The sequence below is a fragment of the Propithecus coquereli genome, unplaced genomic scaffold (assembly GCF_000956105.1).
Source record: "Propithecus coquereli isolate 6110/MARCELLA unplaced genomic scaffold, Pcoq_1.0 Scaffold601, whole genome shotgun sequence".
Lineage (NCBI taxonomy): Eukaryota > Metazoa > Chordata > Mammalia > Primates > Indriidae > Propithecus > Propithecus coquereli.
Genome location: NW_012151964.1, coordinates 416152 through 426452, shown reverse-complemented (window position 1 = coordinate 426452; position 10301 = coordinate 416152). Strand labels below are relative to the sequence as shown.

The 10301-nt window shown below is 44.4% G+C and overlaps 1 protein-coding gene across 2 annotated transcripts in view; it reads left to right on the top strand.

The window, feature by feature from the left end:
• T (T, brachyury homolog (mouse)) overlaps positions 1-3971 on the top strand; it is an 8501-nt gene extending 4530 nt beyond the window's left edge. The window contains exons 6-8 of one of the 2 annotated variants that reach the window (XM_012659279.1): positions 344-517; positions 1648-1777; positions 3698-3971. In XM_012659279.1, coding sequence (XP_012514733.1) covers positions 344-517; positions 1648-1777; positions 3698-3971 — 578 coding nt within the window. The remainder of the gene's footprint in view (positions 1-343; positions 518-1647; positions 1778-3697) is intronic. The other variant, XM_012659280.1, reaches the window with a different exon arrangement.
• Positions 3972-10301: the final 6330 nt, after the last annotated feature.

Below are 10301 nucleotides of genomic sequence, written 5' to 3'. Positions count from 1 at the left end.
GGGGTGGTGGGTGGGTTGCTGGGGCTGGGGGTTGCTGGGGCTCTTCCAAAAAAATGGCAGTTGAGGAAGTGGCTTGGGTTGGCTGAGGCAGGAGTCTCCCAGGTCTACTCAGGTGCCCTGGAGGTTTGGAAACCTTGGCTAACCTGTGGTGTTAAGTGTGGAGCTGAAGCCCTGTGGTGCCTTGAGCTGTAGGCTGCCCAGTAAGGGTCAGACATGTAGGAGTCTTCGCTTCCTCGGGATCTCCCGAGGAAAAGATGCCAAATCACTGGTCTCTGCTCTCTTCTCCTTGAAATAAGAGAAGTGAGACAATTGCCAGTTGCTCAGCATTCTTTTCTCACAGCAGGGGGGTGGCTCATTCCTGGAACCAGCACCCTCTGTCCACCTGCCAACCCCCATGCTCAGTTTGGAGGCCCCCTGCCCCTCCCCCCCCCTCACGGCTGTGAAAGGTACCCGGCCCTGAGGAGCCACCGGTCCTCGCCATACCCCAGCCCCTACGCTCATCGGAACAACTCTCCAAGTAAGTCCTAAGTCTCAGTCTGCCAGGGCTCGTGGGTGGCAGGGAGACCACTTCTAGAAAGGCATTCTGCAGGGGTCCAGAAACCAAGAAGGGAGACCCTCTCCTGGAACCCACACCCATGCTTCCTCAGTGGCTCAAGAGGAGCCCCTCATGTCGTGTCTGCACCGCTGCTGGCTCGAGCACAGATACATCCAGTCCACAGCCTGCAGTGTCGAATGTGCCTTAGAGTTAGTGCTCAAAGGTTTTGGGACGACAGATTCCTGGGCCCCTCCACAGAGCTGTGGGCTGATCTCTAGGCATAACACCCAGGTTTGAATATTTTATGAACCTCACTAAAGTGGTAGTTTTGGATCAGCCAGGCACAAAAATTCCTGACTAGATCCGAGCACCAGCATCCCCCGACAACAGGCCGTGCCCCAGACTTAACGGAATCAGAAGCTCCCAGCTCTCGGGGTGGGCCGGCAATTTGTGTTTTAACAAGTCTCCAGGCGGTCGTGATGCGTGCCCCCGTGCTATGAGCACTGGGACAGACCATAAAGATGCCCTCGCCTCATTCTCTCTAACACTGTGCACGTCTAGACTTAATTTTGTCTGGCTCCAAAAGGAGGAAAATAGCCAAAGAACACCATAAAACAATTAAGCAATTAAAGCCGATTTGAAATGAAAAGAGCTTATTGGGTAAGGAAATAGTACTTGAGACTTGTTCGACAGAAACTAGATTGTGAAGCAAAAAGATTACATTTTTGACTTTTCCAGGAGTAATGGTCTCTGTGGCTTATTCTTATGAAATAATCCTTGGGGGGAAAGCAGATTAAAGTTTTTCATATATTTTACAGAGAAGTCATCCCCAGTCGAGTTTTTGTAGGATTCAGTATCTGTAGGGCATCTGCTGATCTGATGATGAAGGAAAAAGCTTGGGTTTACTGGAACAGTCTTCACTTACATACATTTGGCAATAAGCATTAGCCCTTGATAACTGACTAGGCAGGTTAATGACTTATTTTCTGTATTTTCCATCCCATATACATTATGTTTTCAATGTTGGGTAGTTCCGGTTATTGGTGATATTTCATGCGTTTGTTGTTCTTGGAAGACCCCATCCGATAACTATGCTTTCTTACCTCCCTTAGCCTATTCTGACAATTCGTCTGCATGTCTGTCCATGCTGCAGTCCCATGACAACTGGTCTAGCCTGGGAATGCCCGCCCACACCAGCATGCTCCCCGGGAGTCACAACACTGGTGCGTCTGCTGGCTCTAGGTACGCTTGTTGGGAAGCCATGCAAACCGTCCTGGGAACCTCACTCTGTCTCCATTCACATTGGCCCTTATTCTTCACTCCTCCCTGTCCCTGTGGGCAAATGGGTCTTTATTTATAATTCTACCATTAGGCGGCTCTGTCCAGGCATCCCAGGTTACATGGCTGCTGGGTTCTTTCTTGAAATCTGTTCCCTGGGAGGACTTGTAGCTCCTTTAGAACTGTGGTGTGGAGTGGGAGCTGGGCTATCCCGTCCCAAAACAAAACCAGTGGCTGCATCCTGGCTGTGCCACTTACTGGTTTGTATGACGGACAAGTCTGCTAGCCTCTCTGAGCCTTGATTTCCTCAAATATAAAAAGAAGACAGAAAATAACTCCAGCCTCAGCCTGTCTCTCGTAGGGTTCTGGGGTCAGTAGGTATAGTTTGAAGAAATGTTTCCAGAACCTTTTGCAATACAAGCTATTAAATTAAAGAAGTAAGTTTGTTGGCTTTTCTGTGGATATAGGATCAAAGTCCTTAACATATATGATGGGTAACTGGTAAAGAATGATGGTTATTTTATTAACTTGCAAATTATGCAGAGGATGAAGGGCTTAAAAATCAAGCAGGTTGGTAAATGTATTATATTTCTTCATCGGATTAATATAAAAACCTAAAATAGCAAAGCCAGAAGTCAATTCTCACTTTCCACTGAGGAAAGGGACCCAAAGGTATTAAATGTTGGTCAAGTCCTTACTTAGCTCTTAGCAGAGCAAGCCTGGAACCAAGTGATCGTGACCTCAAAGGCAATACGCTTGATTGTCTAGAATTCACAGTATATCTAAGATCTCAATGCCTCTTGTCTAGGAAACAATCTCTCTATACTAAGAATCCAATTGTCTGCTGTTAGAAATGAAGCAAACAGTGCACAGACCAGCAGACTTTTCAGTGGCTCAGAGAGCATCACTCGAGAAGCCCCGACCAAGTTGGATGACCGGCAGGGTACAAACTGCTGACCGAGCCCCACCTGAGGGTTCCAGTTTGGCTCTGATTAGGCATCTCAGAGCCTGAAACTTTCATCTTTAAAATGGGCTAACAATCAGCTTTGATGAACTCAGGGTTTACAAGGTCAAAGGCAATTGAACTACGGGACGTGGCTTGGTAAAGCAATGTAGCAATATAAGTGAGGTCTTGTCATTCACTTATTGAAAGACCCTTCGGGATTTTTTCCCAAAATAAAATTGTACCGTAGTTTGATACTATTCACGGCTATGTGCTTAGACTGGGGGATTTAATACTCATTGCTATTCCTAACTTGTTCATTTAATACTTTGGGAAACAAAGCCTCAAAAGTAGTCTCAGGCCAAGTCTAAAGTGACACAGCTAATTAAAGGCAGAACTGGGACTTGTGACCTGACTGCCAGGTGCTTCTTTCTGCTCTGCATGGTGCTAACTCACCTACCTCCTGGGTGAGACCAAATGCAGGAGTGGTGTCTGCACTGGGGTCGCTCTAAGGAATGCCCTTCACTGCGTAATGTTTAGCAGGCTCTTGTCTTGATCATAGGAATTACCGCAGTGGGAGTAGGGGCTGTCAGTTAGAAACAGATGCTTAAGCTCATTTTCTGAAACTTTGGTCTAGTATATGTGAGAATTTCATATTCTGAACGAGAGCACAGAACTCCTGGTCTGGAGTCTCTTGTGAGGTACTTCGTAGGCCCCTGCTGTGAGCTCCGTATATGTGAATACTCTTTTTAGTCTTCTTCCTGATGGTTTTGTTAATAGATGTGACAATGACTTCTATGCATCTCAGAATGCGGTTGTTAGTCATTGAATAATACGGAGAAAATGACCTGGTTGCGATTGTTGGGGATGGGACCTCCTGTCCTCCTGTAGCTGGGCGTCAGCGCTTCCCGGGCTGAGGTCCCCGTGTTGTTGCCTTGCAGTCAGTACCCCAGCCTGTGGTCCGTCAGCAATGGTGCCATCACTCCGGGCTCTCAGACGGCGGGGGTGCCCAACGGGCTGGGAGCCCAGTTCTTCCGAGGCTCCCCCGCGCACTACACGCCCCTCGCCCACGCGGTCTCAGCTTCCTCCTCCTCAGGGTCCCCGCTGTATGAAGGGGCCGCCACGGCCACAGACATTCCTGACAGCCAGTATGACGCCTCTGCCCAAGGCCGCCTCGTAGCCTCGTGGACACCCGTGTCGCCACCTTCCATGTGAATCCAGGCCCTGTCTTACAGCGCGCAGCAACGTTTTGCTGTGGCGGCCAGTGTTGATTGGATTGATCTACTAGGCACGAGATGTCTCGTGGGTCAAAGGAGGGAAATAAAGCCGTACTGACTTCATTTTAAAATGGGAGGAGGAATGCAAGCTCTGCCCTCCCTCAAGGGTCCCATCCCTTTGCTGCCATCCACAGTAGCAGGGCTGTCCCAAGGGCTTTATGTGCCACAGGTGAATCCGGGATGGAGACCGTGCGGTTGGCCCAGTTCCCCATGAATCAGTTAAAATCGTCTGCCAGAGTCCAGAAACCTTTTTGGAGAATTTGCAAACTCCATTGGGCCTACTTTAGTGAGAGAAAAAACACACTTTTAATTCTCCTCCTTCTTGCTTTTGGGTAATTAGAATTGAGCTGTTAAAGACAGAATAAAATCATAGTTGAGGACAGCAGATTTTAGTTGAATTTGACATTTGACTGCTCTGCCCACTAGCATGTGTTTATTTTGAGCATATGTAGCTAATCTCTTGTACTGTTAAACCTACAATTGTTTTATATGTTTCTTATGTCAAAGTAGCCAAAGACAATCAGCAGGAAGCATTTTCTGCAAAATAAAGGCAATATGCAAAACGTGGCTGGTCAAATTATTATTCAAACCCCTCCTCTTTCAAGTTTTTACTGCTTATCATAGCTGGTGGGAAAGAACTTGTCCCAAAGAAGCGTTTTAATGTGTTATGAACTTTAGTATTATATCTATTCAGTTGCAGAACTGGAAGCGAAATTTGCATATACTTAGTGCTAATTGCCACAAAAATACGAAGCTGTTAAATGATTTTCAGGTGGTTAAATACTCAACATGAAACGATGAATGTGGATAAGGACAGAATGTATAATGTACTGATGCCACAAATGAATGTAGGCTGCCCGCCTGACTCAAGTGGAAGTACTGTAGTTAAAATGAGTTAATGAAAAGTTATTGTTTGCCAGTGTAAAGTGTAGTTACCATGGTAATTCGAACAAAGTGGCACTTGTAAATATCTTTCCTGCTTGTTCCCAAAAGTGAAACAACTGCGATTGTGCTAGACTGGGACAATTTCTCCATCTAGTGGCAGAATCCTTACTGTTGATCCTACTTCCACCTTAATGTTCCAAACCTCTGCTTTCCAAAAAGTTTCAGGTGGCCAATTAATCAGTGCTCGGTCAGTAATGCAGAAGTGTCAGAGTGGCAGCATGAATATATGAAGTGACACAGACATCAGTGGTTAAGGACAAAGGCCAAGGGGTTTGGAACTTCACGAAGGCATAAGGAAAGTCGTTCTTTCCAGGTTGGCCCTGCTAGCGTCACTGCACAGTTCAGCTTTGGCTTCTTTAAACTCTACCTAACATTCCTAGGACAGAAAGTATTTTTTTTTTTTTTTTGCCTTATCAAGTACAAACCCAGTTTAAGTGTCAATAGCTGGATTTTGGTGCAATTTGTGCCTGCTTTCCAAGTGGGATGTGCTTATTGTAAGGTGCCATTGAAACATTTCCTTTGGTTTTATTACTCATGTAGAAATACCCCCAAATCAGGAGGTTTATTGACAAATACGTTGGAAGAATATTTTTGAGTAAACCCACTGTCCAAGGAGCACTGGGAAATAGAACAGGCTCCAGGCATCTGGACGGAGGCCTCTAACTGGAGTAGGTGCTGGGGCCTGCCAGGGAGGGGCTGGGGGCCGTTTGGAAAGGAGGCAGGAGGGGCAGGTGCCACCTGTGATTGCCCCGCATGGTCACCTCACTGAACACCTGTCCATCTCCTCCATGCCCCTGACCGCCAGGGGCCACAGTTTGCACGCTCAGGACCTACCGCAGACCTTCAACGATGCCAGCAGTGTGGGGTGAATGAGGAACCCGGGCCAAGAGAGCCTGGGCTGCTGCAGGCCATTGAGGGCTTGTTCTCAGAGCACAGCACCGGGAACATGGCTCTGCCCCATTGCTGGGGGCCGTGGGGATGCTGAGTCATGTGGCCCTCCTGGGGGCCTTAAACTCTGGTGGGGGGGTGACAGTTTTACACATAGAAGGACAGAGTCTTGATGCGTGAGCTTCCGAAGATGTCCCAGAGTTCATATTCTAAGAATCAATATGTTAATAATCCAAACAGTGTCTTTCCATTATGCAGCGTGGGCCGTGGCATCTCTGTAGCAGAATGAGCCTGGCATTTGGTATAAAAGACCTGGATTTGAGTGTTCATTTGCCGTACTTGCTGTGAAACCCCTGAACTTCCGCTCCTTACCTGTAAAAGTGGAGAAAAGAAAATGCTCATCTATTAGAGTGGCGGTGATCAATGAGAGAGAATGATCTTGGAGCGTATAAAGGCAGAAACGGCATCATAGTTAAGATTCTGAGCCAACAAAACACATCGTAAGCCCAACTTTGTTTATGCAGCTGTGATAAGAAGACGCTGCTGCATCTGAGAAACGCTTAGTCAAGATCTCAAGCCTCCTGGCCTAATTTGGAACGCAGATCCCTTCATGTCTGCTGTGAGATTCCTGTGACTTGTTTCTCTGCCAGGGTTCGGGTGGGCTCTTCATGAACAAAAGTACGTGGCTCACCCTTTACCCTGGAATTATGCAACCTGAACTCTGCATCTTTGGGGTGACAGTGGGGACTGACCAGTAGGTGAGCTGAGAGTGATCTTTAAAAAGTTCCCTGTGACTATTTTAATGTACGTGACCTGATTCTTTTATTATATCTTTTTTCCTCTTTGGGAGGAGACGGTAGTGGCAGATAGAGATTATGCTTCCTATAAAGAAAAATAAATTTCAAACCATGTATTTAAAAGATGAATGTTTAATGAACACATTCCTGGTCAGGAATATTGATAAGTCAGTAAATGGCATCTGTACTAAGAGTAAGATGGTTTAAAATAGAGCCGAATCAGTCAAACCATGAGCTAACATAAAGTCGAAGAGACCCAAATCTGTTGTGTCAGTCAGAGTTCTTCAGGGAAACAGAACCAACAGGAGATATGTACTACATATTTATGCTTACGTTTGTATTTATATAAACGAGGAGATTTATGATGGGAATCGGTTCATGCAATCATGGAGGCCAGGAAATCCCACAGTCTGCTGCCTGCAAGGTGGAGAATCAGGAAATCTGGGTGGGTAATTCATTCGAGTTTGAAGGCCTGAGAACCAGGTGTGCAACATCTGGGGGCAGGAGAAGATGGAAGTCTCAGCTCAAGCAGAGAGCGAATTCGAACTTCTTCTGTCCTTTTGTTTACTTGGCCCTCAACAGACCGACGGTGCCCGCCCACCTTGGTGAAGGTGATCTTTGTACTCTGTCCACCAATTCAAATGCTGGTGTCTTCCAGAAACCCGATCGCTGACACACCCCGGTAGAATGCTTTACCAGCTCTCTGGGCCTACTCTAACCCAGTGAAGTTGACATATAAAATTAACTGTTATAAAACCGCAAATTCTATTTTATAGCACAATATTATATTTTAAAAATGCTTGTGTATTATACTAAATTGAAATATTATGGTGCTCTACATTATAGATACTCCACTTACTGTGGCAATACACCAAGAAACATAAGAATGGTTTGTTATTAAAATTCCTTCTCCCCAGTTCCCAAAACTATAGTTTTGAGAAGAAAAGCCAATTTTTCTCATATTTAATTATGCTTATAATTCTAGTATTTTTCTTTTCATTAAAAAGAATAGGTTAAGTGATCACCTCCTTTTTCTGTCTTTCCAGAAGCTAATTTCAAATTGGGAACTAAATAATGATAAAATTATTATATAACAACACTCCAAAAATTTAATATTTCTCAGTGTAGGAGTTTCCTTTCATGACGACATTTATTCAGATAAGCCAATTATTGATAAATTAAGTTTCTTAAACTCAAATTATTTAAACGCAATCATATTTCATCTTTGGAACAATGACGCAGGTACTGCAGGATATAAAAATGAAAATGCAGAGATGGCATCTTAATGCATTTAAAGATTTAGATTTGTGCACTAAACAAAATGGTTGTAAAGTTTAAATTTTTTTTTTTTTTTTTGAGACAGAGTCTCACTGTGTTGCCTAGGCTAGAGTGCTGTGGCATCATCCTTGCTCACAGCAACCTCAAACTCCTGGGCTAAAGCAATCCTTCTGCCTCAGCCTCCCAAGTAGCTGGGACTACAGGCATTCGCCACCATGCCCAGCTACTTTTTCTATATATTTTTAGTTGTCCAATTAATTTCTTTCTAATTTTAGTAGAGACGGGGGCTCGCTCTTGCTCAGGCTGGTTTCGAACTCCTGAGCTCAAACAATCCGCCCGCCTCGGCCTCCCAGAGAGCTAGGATTACAGGCGTGAGCCACCGCGCCCAGCCAAGTTTAAATATTTTATGCTTCCTTTTTTTTTTAAAAAAAGAACCTTCTAAATATATCATTACCTAAACAGTACTTGAGGGTATGCAAATTTGATGTAGACATGAATTTACTATTGACATTTGTCTTAATCTAAATACCTGGCGGCTGAAAGAGCTTACTGTTATGTGCCACTTAGTTATCACAGTTTTTCGGTCAACTGCCATCTTCCCAAAAGACCCCCTGCAAAGCCTGTCCCTCAGGCAAAGCTGATTTTATTAGATAGTGAGGCAGAACATCACCTCCATAGAATCATAGCTGTGTCTAAAACAAGGCAAAAGAGAGAAGGGTTTTTACAGGGGCTGAGAGCTCGGGCTGCACCATTTAATGCAGATCTTGCAAGGTGGAAAATGGGTTGGGACTTGGAAGAATTCATGACAGATTAGCCCTGGCACAGAGGGTACAGTCGGGCTGGGTCCTAGAATGAGTCTTTTTTTTTTTTTTATTTCAGGATATTATGGGGGTACAGATGTTTAGGTTACGTATGTTGCCCTTGCCTCCCCTCCCCCCACCAAGTCAGAGTTTCAAATGCATCCATCCCTCGGATGGTGCGCATCGCACTCTTTGTGCATGCAAATACCCGTCCCCTCCTCCCCCTCCCCCCTGCCCGACATCCAATAGATGTTATTCTTATATGTGCACTTATGTGTTGATCAGTTAATAGCAATTTGATGGTGACTAGAATGAGTCTTGACGAGCAACTTTTCCAGCCGGTTCAGTGTATTCGTCTAGGTGCAAATTATGCTCCAGAGCAAGAAGTTAATTTTTTTTAAATGCCTGGTCTCAGGGTTGCTTAACATAAACACCAGGGAAAATCAAGCCTGGTCCCAGTACTGCTTAAAACAGAGAAAGAAAATTCTGTTAGTTTTGGATTTCATTCATTATACAACAAAAGCTAATTGCTATAGAAGGTCATACAGGACAAGTGTAATGTTAACTCTTGGTGTCGACCGGCGCGGTGGCTCACGCCTGTAATCCTAGCACTCTGGGAGGCCGAGGCGGGCGGATTGTTTGAGCTCAGGAGTTCGAGACCAGCCTGAGCAAGAGCGAGACCCCGTCTCTACTAAAAAAAAAAAAATAGAAAGAAATTATCTGGACAACTAAAAATATATAGAAAAAAAATTAGCTGGGCATGGTGGTACATGCCTGTAGTCTCAGCTACTCCGGAGGCTGAGGCAGTAGGATCACTTGAGCCCAGGAGTTTGAGGTTGCTGTGAGCTAGGCTAATGCCACGGCACTCACTCTAGCCAGGGCAACAGAGTGAGACTCTGTCTCAAAACAAAACAAAACAAAAAACTCTTGGTGTCCATCTAGTAGTTTAATTGTTGTTATGAACAACAATTGTTATTTTGGACTTATTTTTGTGTATGCATTGGCAGACAAAACAGATAACTATGCTAGTTCTTCCAGTAATACCATTCAAATGTTTTAGAAAATGAGTTTATGCCCACTACAGTTTCGTAATAACCCCGTCAATATTTTAGAGTGAATTCCCACACAATTATGGGTGTACAGTTATCATTTTGCACAATTGCATGGGTTCGATTTTATCCTAGCCAGCAATGGAGAGCGTGTACCCTCACTGATAATGTTGCAGTTTATCTAAAAATTTTCAAGCCAAATTAAGAAAGCTAAGTCACCAAATGATATCAGAATAAAGGTTGAGATTTTTGGTTCAGAGATGATATTTTGTTGAAGGAAATAAGAAGAATCACATAAGGTATCACAACTTGCTTTTATGTAATAACAATGTTGGTGAAACATTCCTTCAATTCTACTGTCAAAGAAATATAAAGAAGTCCATCAAGCTGAAGTGTTGGGCAATAATACGTAACACGTACATATAAAGTCAAAACAGGAAAATAAATTGTGGTAGACATAAAATTAATAAAACTTATGACATACGCACCAGAGAAAGGAATTAGAAAATAA